The 16,888-nt window shown below is 34.9% G+C and overlaps 2 protein-coding genes across 5 annotated transcripts; one reads left to right on the top strand and one right to left on the bottom strand.

Annotated features, from left to right (window-relative positions):
* The first annotated feature begins 322 nt into the window (after positions 1-322).
* On the top strand, positions 323-7,183 carry LOC145061509 (disease resistance protein RUN1-like). 4 transcript variants are annotated; one of them, XM_079009009.1, is made up of 9 exons: positions 326-852; positions 1,758-2,862; positions 2,962-3,036; positions 3,183-3,407; positions 3,843-4,586; positions 5,093-5,675; positions 5,965-6,062; positions 6,530-6,638; positions 6,849-7,183. In XM_079009009.1, exons 1-8 carry the CDS (start codon positions 392-394, stop codon positions 6,605-6,607), a joined length of 3,369 nt encoding a protein of 1,122 aa, XP_078865135.1. In that variant the 5' UTR covers positions 326-391; the 3' UTR covers positions 6,608-6,638; positions 6,849-7,183. The 4 variants fall into 4 exon arrangements, 2 of the variants coding, with proteins under 2 accessions (XP_078865135.1, XP_078865136.1); XM_079009010.1 differs by having other exon boundaries at positions 717-852; positions 1,574-2,862; XR_013687230.1 differs by lacking the exon at positions 6,849-7,183 and having other exon boundaries at positions 323-852; positions 5,761-6,062; positions 6,530-6,579.
* A 1,483-nt stretch (positions 7,184-8,666) lies between these two features.
* LOC145061248 (disease resistance protein RML1A-like) lies at positions 8,667-16,420 on the bottom strand. The gene is made up of 9 exons (XM_079008679.1): positions 15,895-16,420; positions 13,967-15,071; positions 13,729-13,794; positions 12,860-13,084; positions 12,000-12,749; positions 11,307-11,892; positions 11,118-11,215; positions 10,283-10,414; positions 8,667-9,533 (listed from the first exon to the last, which is right to left on the bottom strand). Exons 1-9 carry the CDS (start codon positions 16,380-16,382, stop codon positions 9,204-9,206), a joined length of 3,780 nt encoding a protein of 1,259 aa, XP_078864805.1. The 5' UTR covers positions 16,383-16,420; the 3' UTR covers positions 8,667-9,203.
* Positions 16,421-16,888: the final 468 nt, after the last annotated feature.

The raw sequence follows: 16,888 nt of genomic DNA, 5'->3' as shown, positions 1-16,888 counted from the left end.
AATAACAAGACTCTTTGCATACTTGATAACGGAAAAGTCATTATTTTTTAAATATAAAATAGCATATTATCGTGTACAATTAATCAATCGAGAACTTCAATAAAAATATGATTTTTCTATAAATTAAAAATAATAATAATAAAACTTTACTAACAAAATCCCATAAATATATTTCAGAATCATAGTTGAACAAAATCAAACAAAACCACGAAACCAAAAGTCCAAAACCACATAATAAAATACTAACAATCATTTCGCGTGCAAATTTTTTATTTTTGTTGGTCGGTAATTACGGAAAGGTAGATCACTCATTAAAATTTGTTGAGAAGGACACCACCCATGTGACAAAATCCGTTTAATTTCAATCGCTTCCAGTTCCTCCTCTACAATCATGAGTTCTCCAGTGGCTCATTTTAGCACGTATGACGTCTTTCTAAGCTTTAGAGGCGAAGATACTCGAAATGCTTTTACAGATCATCTCTATGAGGCATTAGTGCAAGCAGGACTTCGCACTTTTAGGGATAATGATGAAATAGATAGAGGTGAAGAACTGAAGCCTGAGATCGATAGAGCAATCAAAGAATCGAGGGCTTCAGTAGTTGTATTATCAGAGAACTATGCAACTTCCACATGGTGCCTTGAAGAGCTTTGGTTGATTCTTGAACAAAGGAAGAAGTGCAATCACTATGTTCTACCGGTGTTTTATCACGTTGATCCTTCAGATGTAAGGAAACAGAGTGAGCCTTTCAAGATAAAAGTCAACACCTCGCCAAAGTGGACTGATGATAACGTGAATCGGTGGAAGGCGGCCCTTGCGAAGGTTGCCGATTTGACTGGTCTGGTTCTTTCAGGGTAAGTTTATCTGTTATTTTCCAAATACATTTCAACTGGTTCCACTCGAATACAATTTTATTGAGGAACTTGCTATGCTCTGAAGTGGTTTAAGGGGGTTGTTTGTTTGCCAGTTGAACAACGATCTTAACCTATGAATTGGTAAGTGTCTTTGTTGTTTGTTAGTACAGTTTGGAGAAATGTCTCTAGTGAGATTTTACAATCTTTTAAGAAACAAACCATAAAGGTTATATGTTGAACTTGTTGAATTGTTTATTAAACAAGTGTTTGATTATTTTTAGTGTTTTGCTGTTGCCAAATTTCTTTGTTACATAACATTCCCATGCTTAGCATTCGGACAATTGTGGATATTGAAGCATGAAATCTAGCATGGTTGTGTAGCTTCTGATCGGAACCCACATAATCCTTGTGTGTAAAAAGACACAGTCATGCCACTACTAACTATCTAAACGTTGACCTTTTTCTACATTTTATATGACCTGTGTTTGACAGTTGATTTTCGGATGAAAATAATTATGTAAAATTTTTTATAACTCCCAAGAGTGTATAAATTGGAAAAATGAAGTCAATTTTTCTCTTATTAGCGTAGGCTTCTTTCAGGATTGTTTTTCTCTCTGCTCTCTTTCCCTCCCAAAGTATAGACCGAAAGAAATTATTCTTCCTTTCCATTTCTCCTTTAAATGATAAAAAGTAAAACAAAGATGTTCATGGGGGATTTCAGGAATGATGTGTATAATTCTAATCGGGAGGAATCTTGGGACTAATCTACCTCGGTGAACCATGGGTTTTTGTAGTGGAGCTTTGATTCCTTAAGCATCTCATCCTTAATTTGTTGTCACATTTCTGTTTTTTTCAGTTCTTTTAACTTACCATCAGACCTTTCTTATGTTCTTTTTTTGTTACAGGCCTGAAACACAACTTTTAAAGGATATTGTTGATATTATTTATAATAAACTTGATTGCAAACAAGTTTATCTTCCATCGAATCTAATAGGGATGGAAACTCGGGATAAGGAGATAAATTTCTGGCTAAAGCAATCTGATGCCGAATTTTTGGCAATCTGTGGGATGGGAGGAAGCGGGAAAACGACATTGGCCCGATACATTGTGTACTCAAATTCCCAAAACTTTGAAAGCGTTAGTATTGTCGAAGACATCGGAAGTAGATGTAAAGAACCACATGATTTGCTTCACTTACAAGAAAAACTTTTTAGAGATATTTCAGGAGGCAAGAGGAGGAAAATACCCAGTGTTAGTCAAGGTACATTCAAGATTGAAGAGGTCTTACAAGTGAAGAAGGCACTTATTGTTCTTGATGACATTGTTGAACCGAGCCAGTTGGTAGGTTTACTTGGATCCGCTTACATTAACAAGCAAAGCAAGATAATAATAACAACTAGGGAAAATAATATTGGTAAATGGTTTGAGTCCAAACCTTGGAGGTGTCAAGAGTACCAAATGAAGTTACTAGATGATAATGAATCATTAGAGCTTCTAAGTCGACATGCCTTTGGATCCAAACGTCTGATGGAAGGTTATGAAGAGCTTGCAAAACGGGTATTGCAGTATTGTGAAGGAAATCCATTGGCTCTTGAAGTTTTGGGTTCCTTGCTAGCAGAGGATAATAGCATCCTATTTTGGAAAAGTACATTGAGCTTATTGGGAAGAGATATTCATTCTGGAATTAAACGTGTACTGATTAGGAGCTACAACTCTTTGCCACATGACTCTAACAAACAGTTGTTTTTGCATATTGCTTGTTTCTTTGTTGGCAAAGACAAGGATTATGTGGTGAAGATATTGGAGCCTGATTACTCTGCAGTATCTGGGATTAAAACCCTAACTAATAGATGCCTTTTATCTCTTTCACTAAACAACAAACTAATGATGCATCCTTTGCTTCAAGAGATGGGGAGAACAATAGTACACCAAGATTCACCAAAGGACCCTGCAAAACGCAGTAGAGTCTGGCGTAATAAGGATTCTTATGATGTTTTGCGAAAAGGAAAGGTGAGATGCCTTTAATGTTTATGTTGAAGCTTATTTTTCCTTTCACACCCTTCACTTTTGTCTGAGATTCAATCATCCATTCTCTTCTTTTTTAATTAGGGTTCTGAAACACTGGAAGGTCTAGCACTTGACATGAAAATGTTGACCGAAGAAAAGATGAACCATTCACTCACGGTAATATATAAAACAAGTAAAACTAAGGCCTGATCTTGATATATATTCAAGAGAAATTATGATGATTTTCTTAGCTGAACATTATTTCTACGTTATTAATTCTAGATATGAGGTATGCTTACTATCTCTTTATGGTAAATTTGTAGTCATTAGACCTCAAGACTGATTCTCTAAAAAAGATGGACCACCTAAAAGTGCTCCAGCTTAATTTTGTGCATCTCACTGGATCCTATGAAAATGTTTCTGAAGATTTAAGATGGCTCTGCTGGATTGGGTTTCATAAAAGAATCATACCTCCCAACTTACTCATGGAAAGCTTGGTGGCCATAGATATGAGCTCTAGCAACCTGGAAGCATTCAATCCACCCATTGTAGGGAATTGTACATCTTCTATTTACCTCTTGTCCTTTTATAGGCCTGGTTTGTTATACATGTCATGACATGACATGTTATGACGTGACATGATATGACATGACATGAGAACACAACATAACACATGTCTTATTGTGTTTATCGTGCAATGAACTTTTGATGGTATTAAGGCCAATAGTACGAAAATTGCAATCTTTTGTACCACCAAATAGGTGGAGCAAGGTGGGACAGGGAATCGTTCCCAGTCTCTCGTTTGTGCAAAAGACGTAAATGTCCCTTCTCATCCTCATCATCAAGAATACCCCTAAAACATTTGTCTAGTCCCGTACAGTTGAGTCCAGTTGTGTATAACAAATGCAGCCTTGACTTCCAGATTGTTTATGGTCTTTATGGCAATATACCGTGCTAAATAAATCCTTTCACTTTTGCCACAGGTTCTTCCATTACTACAGATTCTAAATCTTAAAGACTCTCACAATCTATTGTTAATTGACAATATTTTCAGACTCCCTAAGCTGGAGACTTTGATTCTTGGAAATTGTAAAAGTTTGGTTCATGTTTGTGAAACCATTGGAGGCCTTCCAAGACTTGTTCTATTGGATATCACTGGGTGTAAACGCTTGCGCAAGAAAGTAAATCTGTTAGCAGGGACAAATGCGACTACTTCTGGTGGTGGAATTACAGAACAACCTTCCTTTTTTTTGCCACGTTCAGTGCAACGGCTATTCCTTAAGGACTGCAACCTGAAAAATAACTTTTCTTTTCCTCTGAGCTTCAGTTTCCAACCTCTCTTGCAATACTTGAATCTCTGCAATAACCTATTTGAATTCCTTCCTGATTACAGTCATCTTAAAAATCTCCGGGTGCTTGACTTGAGTTTATGTTCCAGACTTAAAAGCCTCCTATGTCTCCCGAGTACACTTGCAGAATTGTATACATATTATTGCAAGTCACTGGAGAGAATAACTTTCCAATCACCTCGATTCACATTGCAAGAATTTGGCTACCAAGGTTGTATAAATTTGAATGAAATTGAAGGCTTTATCAAACTGATACCGATAGCCACATTGAAAGGAACAGATTTGGGACATATGAAGTGGCTAAAAGAATATCAAGATCATGAAGTTCGCTTGGTTGGTGACGATGAGCTGACCATAGGCAGAAGTTGGCAAGTCCAGGTTCGTGTTCCTCTCTTAACCCCGTTTGTTACATAAGACCAGACAAGAGGCCTTGTTTAGTATGTGGCATGCATTGGATAAACAGTTGCAACTTTTGTCCATTTGACATCAGTATTTGGAGTCCGAGTATAATGCACACCAAAGATGGTGACTATGTATGTTTGGTCCCATGTATTCTTTAATTGGCTGCAACACTGATTGCTTGGAGAGTTGGATAGGAGGATTTTGGGCAATTTTCTGTGGTATTAAATTCTCAAAGACTTCTACTTCTAGTGAGAAAAGAACCATAAAAGTAGCAACTAATCATCTCTACTAGAAAATAGGAATTAATGGCCAACATGGCCTTGATTATGTCAATAAAAACAAACTTCCCCATGATTCTCATATTTCAGTTTCCTCCAACAGCCTAAGGACATGCTTGAGCACACACAAGCATAATGAAATACCACCTGCAAGCTGACATATATGAACAACTAATGATTAAACTCTATTGCTTGTTAGCACAGATGTTGTATGAATTCAATATAAGGAGCACATCTCTTCCACACATAGAGGATCCAAACATGAGACCTGAGTATATATCAAAATCGTCGTCTTTGTCCTTTGAAGTGCCTTTTCCACCTAAGAATAAGATGCTCAAAGGATTAGATGTAACATTCAGATATAAAATATCAGGAAACGACTGTGCATGGTTTGCTAAAATCAACACGACCAATGATGTTGATTTCATATACAACCCGAAAGTATTTGGTGATCCTGGATTTGATGAAGTTGGTGTATGGTTAAGCTATTGGCCGATTGGAAACATATTAAATGCTGGAGATAAAGTTAATGTGTCTATTGATGTCATTAGCGGATTGGAGGTATACGAATGTGGTGCAAGCTTTGTATATATTAATGATGGCTTAAGGTATGAAACTCCTGAAAATGATATGGAGGGGGTTGAAAATCTTGGAAATCTGTCAGACTTTCGGCTGAGCTCAGGATCATACTATCTTTGTCGGCGTGATTTCTTTGAGTTAATGGAGGTCGGTAGACTCCCACGTGGTTTGTTTAGAAATATAATTGGTGATATGGTTGACCATACAGGTAAATCATTCAAGTTAAGCTAATTTTGGGTGTGTGTTTGTTTGTTTTTCTTAGTACATACATAGTTATTGTCTTTTCAATGAAGTGTCTCATTTAAGTCATTTGGGGTGAGGAATTCCGCACACGAGATCCAAGAAACCGTGGCACACTAAAAATATTGATAGTGTTCTGCGGTTGACCTCCCACGTGGACCCGGACCAGGTTGATGTGGGTCGTTCAGATGATACGGTTTACTATAATATTTAACCATATACAGTAAAGAACGTTCCTAAGGTCATAATTGTTACAGAGGTACGAGGATGGAGCAATACTGGTCGACCTAAGAAGTTGAACCCGTCATTTACGGAGTTGAAATATGTTAGTTGCATCATCCATGGTCCTGAATCGGTAAGTATGGTCTATTAAATATCTTTTTGCTATGATTTATTACATGAGCTTGATATGTTGTTTTGTTTTTACTTGATGGGCTTAATGAGACAGAACTTAATCCAACAAGCTATATGTGGGCATTTCTTATTGATTTGGTGTAATTAACCGAAGACTCTTTTCACATTAAGTCCTTTCTTTCAATAAGTTTGCCCTCATTTATGTTTTCCTTCTATTTCCCCAAGTATGCCGTCATATTCTCTGGCATCATTTATCCAGACAATAATTTACTACTTTATCTGGACAAGACTTGATGGGACACTAAAGAAACTAGGCCTTAGATGGTTTTATGAAGGCTCTATATGCATTATGGTTTGCTAAATTGTTATTCTTTGGTTTATTCTTTGTAAATTGATGCCAAGTTGGTCGTAAATAATGTCATAATCAACTTTTTCTAACCTCAATTTGGTATTTTATTAAAAAACCAGGAGCAAGTTTACAAGATTCCAAAGAAGCCTAAATCACTATTTGTCAATAAAGCGACGGAGTTCACGTCAAGCATGTAATAACCTTGTTTATTGATCAACAAATTACGAGGTAATGAATGAACGATGATGTGAAATATGTTTATGTTATGGTGGTGAATAGACTGAAATTAAAAAGATTACAATGTTAAATTCAATTTTCATATGGATCTGTGCTTTTGCAATGACACATAGTAATGTATGACGATTTGATAAAACTTGTAAAATCGTTTAAAATCATTAATCATTGATTTTTATGGTAATTGTTTAAACATTGAAACAGATACCGTCACTTACAAAAAGGATAGTTAGTTGTACATGGGAACTGAGATGAGGATATGTTATCACGATCAAGTTTGCATCTGGGAGAGCATGTCGCTACCTTGGAATGCTTATGTTAAGTTGTGGAGACCGGTCAACCCTTTGACCTTATAGTTGTAGGCAGACCAAGTTTAGGGCAAATTTATCAGAGTTTATGTCTTGACCTTATTGACAAATTTTTAGTATTATGCCATCTTTATATGGATCCCTTGAGTTCATGTAATCTACGACAAGTAAGAAAAATTGTAATTTGGTAGTGTCAATAAAATCTCTCTATTTTGTTTTCTTGTGGACGAAGTCGATCACTCTAATCGTGTAAACCACGTTAAATACTATGTTTTTGTTTCTTTGTATGCATTATTATTACTCTAAGTGTGAAATCATTTTATCATTTATTGAAGTGCTTAAACCCAAACAACTGGTATATGGTATTAGAGCCAAGATCCATGACAGAAGATGAGAATGTTAAGATCAAAAATTTGAAGGTCACGATTTTAGGTTTAGAGAATGCAGATCGAAGAATACATTTACCAGCAGAAGTTACACGTATCTTGGCTGAAAAAAATGGCCTGAAAAAGAATATAGCTTATAATATTGTCAATATGCAAACTATGAATGGCCTTAAAAAGGCACTATTCACTATGTTTGAAAAAACCGCAACATCAAATAAGATTGTATTGATCCAACACTTGGTTAACACAAAGATGAAGGAAGGAGACTCACTGTCATGTCACGTTAATGAATTTAATTCAGTCATATCAAGGTTGGTTTTGGTTGATATTAAATTTGAAGATGAAGTCTATCCCCTGTTATTATTATCATCTCCACTTGAAAGTTGATCGTGTGTGTCGTGGCAATAATAAGTAGTTCATCTAAAACCTCTAAGTTGATATTTGAAGGCATTCACGACTAGATCCTTGGAGAGGATATTTGCTAAAATAAACATTAAAGAAACACTTAATAGTCTTTTGAGCACAACAAATTGTGGAAGAAAAACCAATAGAGGAGGCACAAGTAGAAGAATATCAAAATCGAGAAAGAAAGTTAGTCAAATAGTAGAAATGATATTACTTGTTGGAATTTCAGGGAAAGTGGTCAATTCATAAGTTAGTGCCCAAAACTCTCATTAGACAAATGCATGAGGAAGATAAATGTGGTAGCATAATATGACAATGCAATTATTTTCTATGTTAAAACGCAATAGAATCATGAATAATGGATTCAAGTGCATCGTTGCATGCTAGTCATTCAAGAAGTGTAATGAGAACTTCAAACACTACAGTGGAGATGTTAGCCTGGCATACATTAAAAGACTATATAGCATAGGTGTTGGGGATGTTGTCTCAAGAAAACTTTGGTAACGAATTAGACCTTGAAGAAACTTAGGTACATTCATGATCCAAAGAGTGTTGATATTAATAGGGAAACTTGATAATGAGGGTCACCATATTATTTTTGGTGATCATCAGTGAAAGGTGACAAAGGGAAACAAGATACATTTTACATGGTGGAGGTTTATGAAGATGAAGCAAATGTTGTAATAGAAGAAACATGGGCACCTACTCTATTGCACGAAGAGCTTGGTCATGAGTCAGAAATGAATAAAAATGCTATCCTCCAAAGGGAAGATACCAGATTTGAAGAGTTCATCTCAGATGAAGACATTTTAAAGCCTATCAATACTCCTGAGATAACGAAAGCTCTCAAACAATATTCCAAATCACATTTTTTTGAGCCTGAATCTCCACCATGCATGATCCAGCTGGACAAGGTTGAAAAATAAAAAAGACAACATTCACCAAAGCGCTAAAATATAGAGGGCTTAGTTAGGATTACAAGTAGTAAATCATGCTTATAAGCACCTCAATTGCTGTAGAAAATACAACATTCACCAGATCATAAAATATTTTAAACCTAAACCTAGATTCACTGTGCTTGTCTTTAACCCATCTTCGTCGTCATCCCCTTCGGACTCCTCTCCGTCGAAATCCTTTTCTTGATTTTAATTTTGTCCCCGAACTTGAATTCGTGTCCTTGATGTTTATTTTTACTTCATCTATAATTTTGATTTCATCCCTGAATTTGATTTTGACTTATCCACCTCTAATTATAAATATCCAATTTCCTATCTCCTTACCTGATAACACCCAGGTATTTATTTTGTAACATTTTTCCAGATTCCAAGTATATGATTTGCCAAATAATTACATTAAATAACAGTATAGCTTTGATAACACACTTATTTCCATCTCAGTAGACATATAATGTTAAATTATGACTAGATTTCTTAATTTTCTTTTTTCTGATAAGGGTTATGTTATGACAGTCTGTCCTGATCAGTAACCGTTGATCTTGAACCAAATATATAGCTGGCGGAACTTGTGGAACTTCGTCGTTTTTTTGCTGATGTGAATGCAGTTCCAACATCTGAGTTATGTTTCTTTGCAGGTCCAACACTTATGACTTTTGCAGTCTCAATCTTACTCACACAATTAACAACATTAACAGGATCAAGATCCCCAATAACAGTTAGTCTCCCATCTTCTGTGTCGACATGAATTGAGTGAATGCCCTGAAGCTCAGATAACACCTCTATCACCTCCTTTTTTTGAGTTTGACTGCGTAAGTTGACTCCCAGCACAATTTCCTGAAATGTACACCATAAATTTTCAAAGAAATATATAGGACTGAATGTTAGCACTCAAAAAGAACTGAGGATGATAAGAACCACTGCATTGAGTAGTGGAGTGTGATATTCATGTTGCCAGTTGCTTGCTAATTTTTGTATGTTCTTCATAGACGAAGGGAAGGACATGTTGCCGGTTTTTGCCTACTTTTAGTTTTATTGGTGAACAGTGTATTTTGGGTTTGGAAATGCATTTGTGTTCTTTGGTTCTTTTAGAATTACAACTCAAAAAGCTTTCTTGCTCTATTAATTTCTTGATTTGTAGCTGATCATGTTTCTTTTGTAAAGCCTATAAAGTAGGCTTAGTTTATCAATGAAGACATGGTTTTCCGCACCAAATTAAATGCTTTCTTGCTTTATTAGTTTCTAATAGTTCCATGCTTTTTTGGGAAATTATTTCAGAATGAGAATAAAAGAGTTGAAGCATTCCTATGATGTTCTTGTGACTTGAGGCAAAAGAAATACTTATATGTGAGGTAAGATTAAACTCATCACTTCTATCTACCAAGCATAATGCTGAATTTCCTTAATTTGCTACAGCAAGGAGAGAATAACTAGTGATCTAGATGTAAGTGGTCTTGATGACAGGTCCACAAGTTCATGATCAACAGATATGTCCTCAAGCTGTTGGTTGTAAATTTGTGCATTGATTTCTAACACAAGGAAAAGTTGAACTCTTTCCTTTTATCTGCTAAACACAATATTCATACCTTTATTGTTGTGTCACTAGAATTGAACGATCTTGTAGATTTCATCGTCTTCCCAAGCACGCTTGATGGAAACTCCAAAGTTCTATCTAGAAAAGATGATTTTGACATCTCTGGGATCTTGTAAATTTCCTCCTATTTGTTTTCCAAAAACACAATAGTCAGATTAGCAAAACCCAATTAAGTACACTACTAATAACCAGATTAGCATCAACCACCAAATGGTTAAACTATATTAAAATGGTTTGGTTAATCTGTTTGCTTATGTGAACTCATGTAACATTTGAAAACGAAAATAAAAAAGACACATTTCTGTCAAACCCAACACATGAATAATGCAATTGGACTGGGTGAGAAGTGTATCAATACCAAGAGAGAGAGATATAGGCTAATGAATCATGAAAGCCATGGTGGCTAATAGTTTCATAGTATTATCAAGGTGTGTTCAAAGTGTATTCAAGGTGTGTTCTTTACCCAAAGATAATGGCCTATTTATAGGCTGATTACATAGAGATTACATAGCTGGACAACACAGCTGTCCACTACAGTATCTCCCTAGCTTTACACCACCCACTACACTATGTCTAATACTAGTTTCATCATCATAATATGAATACTCATATAAATACATTCTAATAATTAATAAGTATATCAGTTGTATTTAATTTATACACATTATAGTAAGAATTTTTATGATATAAATAAATCACAATGACCCTATTCATCTTATACCAACTGCATAGGCAGTGTACAAGACAACTTTGTGGGCCCTTCACATTATTAAGGTAACGACTTCATGCAAAAGAAAAAATAAGGAAATATTACAGAGAAAATTTACCAATTCAGGACCATGGATGATGCATCTAACAGTTTTCAACTCTGTAAATGATTGATTCAACTGCTTAGGTCGGCCTGTTTTTCTCCATCCTTGTACCTCTGAAACGATTTGTCATAAGATAAACTTTCTCTATTTGAAGCATAAATCTAAGTACATATGCATAGAACTAGCTTAACAAAATGGACATACCTATAAAGTGAATAGTATCACCAACTAAATTTCTAAACCAATCAGGAGTGAGTCTGTCCACCTCCATTAACTCAAAGAAATCACGGCGACAAAGATAATATGATCCTGTGCTGAGTTGAAATCCAGACAAATTTCCTCCAAGAATTTCCACCCATCCCTTGTTATTTTCCAATATTTCCTCAGCTACTTTATCATCAGTGTAAACAAGGCTTACACCACATCCATGTACCTCTAATCCACTCTTTACAACAATTGAGACATTTACTATATCTCCAACATTTAAATTGTTTCCAATTGGCCAATAGCTTAACCATGTACCAACTTCATCAGAATCAGGTTTACCAAAAACTTTGGGGTTGTACATGAAATCAACACCATTGGTTGAACTGATTTTACAGAACCATGCACAATCATCACTTAATATTTTATATCTGAAAGTTACATCAAGTCCTTTGATCTTCCTGTTCTCAGGATCTGAAGGCACGTTAAAATACAAAGACGAGAATTCTGATACATACGTGGGCTTCATGTTTGGATCCTTTATGTCTGGCAGAGATGTGCTCATTATATCAAATTCATACAACATCTGTAACACACAAGGACTAGAATTCAGTCTCATATAATCAGTTTATAGGTGGTATGTAAATGTGCATGTGTGTGTTTATGCTTGTGCTTGAAAGAGATTCAACTAACCTGGATACATGAACTTCTGCCTTTGGTGAGCTCATCATCACCAATAAGGCACACCTCATGATTTTGATATTCTTTCAGCCACTTCATGTGTCCCAAATCATTTTCTTCAAGTTTGGCTACAGGCACCAATTTGATAAAGCCTTCGATTTCACACAAACTTATACAGCCTTCATAGCCAAACTCTTGCAATGTGAATCTAGGTGATTCAAAAGTTATTCTCTCCAGTAATGTACAGTAATATACATACAATTCAGCAAGTGTACTTGGCAGACATAGAAGCCATTTAAGTCTCGTGCAAAAACTCAAGTCAAGGACCCGAAGATTTCTAAGATGATTGTAACAAGGCAGGAACTCAAATAGACTATTGCATAAATTCAAGTACTCCAAAGATAGTTGCACACTGAAGCTCAGAGGAAAAGAATCAGTACACTCAAGATTGCAGTCCTTGAGGAACAGCTGTCGTATTGAATGTGGGAAGGAAAAGGTAGGCTGTTTTTCAACTCCTCTACTAAAAGCAAAAGCTTCTAACCCAACTAACAGATTTGTATGCTCCATCATGAACAGGCTTTTACACCCTGTCATGTTCAACACTGAAAGATTCTTTAATTCTCCAATTGTTTCACAAATATAAACCAATCTGTGACAGCTCCAAAGAATCAAAGTCTCAAGATGAGGAATCCTCGATAACTTGCGGATTTCGAATAGATTGTATGAATCTTTAAGATTTAGAATCTTCAATGATTGAAGAACCTGTTGCAAAAGTAACATGATTTATGTAGCACTAGATGTCTGCATAGAGACAATTAAAAACTAAGAGGCTACATGGATATGCAACAAAAAGAGGATACTGAATTCCTTACCATGGGAAGTTCAAATACTTCCAAGTTGCTATAGCTCATATCTATAGCCACCAATTTTCCCATGGATAAGTCAGAGGGTATAGTTTTTAGATGGAAGCCAAACCAGCAGAGCCATCTTAAATCTTCTGAAACATTCTGGTAGGACCCATCAAGATACACAAAATTTAAGTGGAGCAATTTTAATTTATCCATCTTGTTAAGTGCATCTGTCTTGAGGTCTAATGACTGCAAATTTAGCATGAAGAGGGATTGTAAGCTTACATCATATCCAAAAATAAATTCACACAAGATTCCATGTGTTGAGAACCAATCAAGAATCTTCATATCCTAGATGATTGAGTGTGATGATTCAGGTTATAATTAGAGCCCTCCCCACCTCCACCATACACTACATGTACATGTATATATGTATACATACACTACATGTGCACGTACATGTATATATGTATATATTTATTCATGTACATATATATATATATATATATATATATATATATATATATATATATATATATATGTATGCACACACACAAGCAGACACATACACACACAAACACACGCCTGTGTGTATAAAGAGTGAATTAGAGGGTTATTGTTACTTGGCAAAGCAGGACATATCATGTGCCACTTCTTTAATACTATCATTTTTTACAAATATACTCATTTACAGCAAAAAGAATTTACAAAGCAACCTGCTTTTCTTAAACAAATTTCTTCATCTCCCTTTTGTACTTCCTTTTTCATATATATATACATGATCAACAGTATAAATCCAAAATTGATAGATAATCTAACAAAATAATAATTAAATCTAAAAACAAAAAAAACAAAACAAAACAAAACTTCAGTTTTTAGTTATTCTATCTTACCTTGACTGGAACCTCTGTCCTTAACATTTCCAAGTCAAGTGCTAGACCTTCCAATGTTTCTGAACCCTAAAAGGAAAAAAAAATGATAGACTTCAGAATCTAAATGAAATAAGAAGATGTGAGCATAAAAGTAGGTTTAAACATACATATAAGAAGCATATATATATATATATATATATATATATATATATATATATATATATATATATATATATATATATATATATATATATATTACCTCTCCTTTGGTCAATATCTTATAAGAGTCACTATTAAGCCAGACTCTACTACGTTTTGCAGGGAATTTCAATGCTTCTTGACGAACTATGTCTTTTCCCATCTCCTGAAGCAAGCTATGCATCATCAGTTTATTGTTTGGCGAAACAGAAAGAAGGAATCTGTTGGATAGGATTTTGATCCCAGATATCGCATAGTAATCGGGCTCCAATATTTTTTCCACATAATCCTTGTCTTTTCCAATAAAGAAACAAGCAATATGCAAAAACAACTGTCTGTTAGACTCATGTGGCAACAACTCGTAGCTCCTAAGGAGTATACATTGAATTCCAGAAACAATCTCTTTTTCCAATGACCTCAATGTACTTTCCCAAAATGGGATGCTATTTTCCTCTGCTAGCAATCGACCCAGCATTGCAAGAGCCAGTGGATTCCCTTCACAATAATGTAATGCCTGTAGTGCAAGCTTCTTGAAACCTTCTGTGGGAAATTTGGATATTAGGGCATGATCACATAAAAGAGAAAGTGATTCATCATCATTCAATAATCTGATTGTGTACTTTTGACACCTCCAAGATCTGGACTCAAACCATTGGTCTGTGATTAGAACCCGGGATGTTATTATAATCTTACTTTGTGCATTAATCTTCCCAGTTCCAAGTAAAGTGACCAACTGCCTATGATCAGTAATGTCATCAAGAACAATAAACACTCTTTTTGTTTGTAAGGCCTCCTCAATCCTACATGTGACTTGAGAAACACTGGGTATTCTTCTATTCTTGCCTCCTAGAATATCATTCAGAAGTTGTTCCTGTAGCTGAAGCAAATCATCATATCTTTTACATCTGTCACTAATCTCTTCAAGAAAACTCATGTTGTCAAAAGATCTCCAACTTGAATTGTAAATATACTTGGCCAATGTTGTCTTACCACTTCCACCCATTCCACAAATTGCTAAAAAGTTGACATTAGGTTCATTTATAAAGGATTTGATATCCTTGTATCGAGTGGCCATCCCTGTTAGATTGACTGGAAGATGAAATTTTTTATAATCCAGTTTATTGTAAATGGTATCAACAATTTTCTTCAGAAACTCTGTTTCAGGCCTGTAACAACACGTAAAAAGTGAACATGTTCATTGGATGGAATTTAAATATTCATTGATATAACTGAATGAAAATTGAATAATAATAGACTTTCCAAATGTATCGGACATACTAGTATAGGCTTAAATTTTATTACCATTAGGTTTTCGAGAAAGATCAAAATTAAATGTTAAACACGATCCAAGTGTTTAGAATGATACAGCCATATAGAAGATTTCTTAAACTTAATTAAAATAAAATAAAATAAATTGATAGATTAATCAGAATATGAAAATTGTTTTTTCTAGTTTCCGGGTTCAAAAGAAAGCAAAGGGAAAAAATATTTTTTGTGTTCCGGAGTTGAAAGGAAAATAAAACTGCAACTTTACAATTATACCCCTAATGATAAATATATTACCAACACTTATGGCCAAGCATGATGATGAATCCACAAGGGTAATTTAATCATTTTATGTTAGTCAACACCATTCTTGTGACAATAACAAACATTAAGGACAATATGCGTACAAATTGAAAACTCAGTAGGGACCATTTTTGTAATTTACTCCAAAAAAATAAAAAAATAACCATCACATTTTGTTAATTAAATTACTTTTTCACCTACTTCTTCAAACATCCCAATCCAACAGAGATCTTTTTACGGTTCTTATCTTAAATTCATTGACATCACATGCTTAACAACTAAAGCTTACCAGGTCATAATTTGAAGTAGAGGCCAATATTTAGCTAGAAGTTAACTTTAATAAACCTCAAATTATTGGATCAAAGTAGCATCTTTAATCTTTAATAATAAATAACCTACAAGAAGAGACAAAAGGCATACCCGGACAGAATCAAGCCAGCCAAAAGAGCGACCTCCTCAAGAGCTTTCTTCCACAAGTTAACGTTGTACTCTGTCCACCTTGAAGAGTCTTTGACTTGGATAGCAAAGGTTTTATTGTGTTTCCCCACATCAGAAGGATCAACGTGATAAAAAACAGGTAAAACGAGTTGATTGCACTCCTTCCTTTGTTCCAGGATCAGCATAAGCTCATCAAGACACCAACTGGAAGTTGCATAGCTCTGTGACAATACAACTATTGAAGCCCTAGATTCTCTAATTGCTTTCTCGATCTCTGGTTTCAGTTCTTCACCTCTGTTGATATCTTCATTATCCCTAAAAGTACTGATTCCAGCTTGCGTTAGTTCCTTATAAAGATGATCTGTAAAGGAATGTCGAGTATCTTCACCTCTAAAGCTTAAAAAAACATCATAGCTATTAGCATTAGGAGCAGGAGAGGCCATAATACTAGAGGAAGAACTGGAAGCCATTGAAACTGGATCTTTGAGGATGGAAGATGAGGTCTTCATCTCCCTGTTAAAATACAAAAAATAAGCAAGTGGGTTTGTGGGTGCAGTTATAGTCAAAGAAAAAAAAATTAATTATGAAAAATATTAGCCACTAGCCATTGACACCAATGAAACACTAACACGTTTTCAAACCTTCTGCAATTCTTATTTTATCAATGAAATCACATATATTTCTTTATTACACAACTAGTAAAAAACGAATGAAACACTAACAGGTTTTCAAACCTTCTGCAATTCTTATTCTATCATTGAAATCACATATATTTCTTTATTACACAACTAGTGAAAAATCCGGGCTTCCCCGCGGGTTGTTTTTTGTTTTTTTTTTCAATTTTTTGGTATTGTGTTGTAACAAATTTGACAAAAATTATCGAAAATACATAGTGTACAATTCAAAGAAATGTTTATGTGTGTTTATCTGATTTAACAACAAAACGCTATATCTAACACTTGGTAAAAACATAATA

The sequence above is a fragment of the Lactuca serriola genome, chromosome 7, assembly GCF_051521515.1.
Source record: "Lactuca serriola cultivar US96UC23 chromosome 7, Lser_US96UC23_V15, whole genome shotgun sequence".
In the NCBI taxonomy this organism is placed as follows: domain Eukaryota; kingdom Viridiplantae; phylum Streptophyta; class Magnoliopsida; order Asterales; family Asteraceae; genus Lactuca; species Lactuca serriola.
Note: the sequence above shows the minus strand (reverse complement) of the source record. Positions and strands in the feature narration are given on the sequence as shown.

Coding starts and splice junctions, on each gene's coding strand:
- LOC145061248 (XM_079008679.1), bottom strand. CDS start 16,382: ATGGCTTCCAGTTCTTCCTCTAGTATTATGGCCTCTCCTGCTCCTAAT. Junction 15,072..15,894: donor GCTGGCTTGATTCTGTCCGG/GTATGCCTTTTG, acceptor GTGTTGTTACAG/GCCTGAAACAGAGTTTCTGA. Junction 13,085..13,728: donor GGACAGAGGTTCCAGTCAAG/GTAAGATAGAAT, acceptor CTAAATTTGCAG/TCATTAGACCTCAAGACAGA.
- LOC145061509 (XM_079009009.1), top strand. CDS start 392: ATGAGTTCTCCAGTGGCTCATTTTAGCACGTATGACGTCTTTCTAAGC. Junction 3,037..3,182: donor AGATGAACCATTCACTCACG/GTAATATATAAA, acceptor GTAAATTTGTAG/TCATTAGACCTCAAGACTGA. Junction 6,063..6,529: donor TCATCCATGGTCCTGAATCG/GTAAGTATGGTC, acceptor TTAAAAAACCAG/GAGCAAGTTTACAAGATTCC.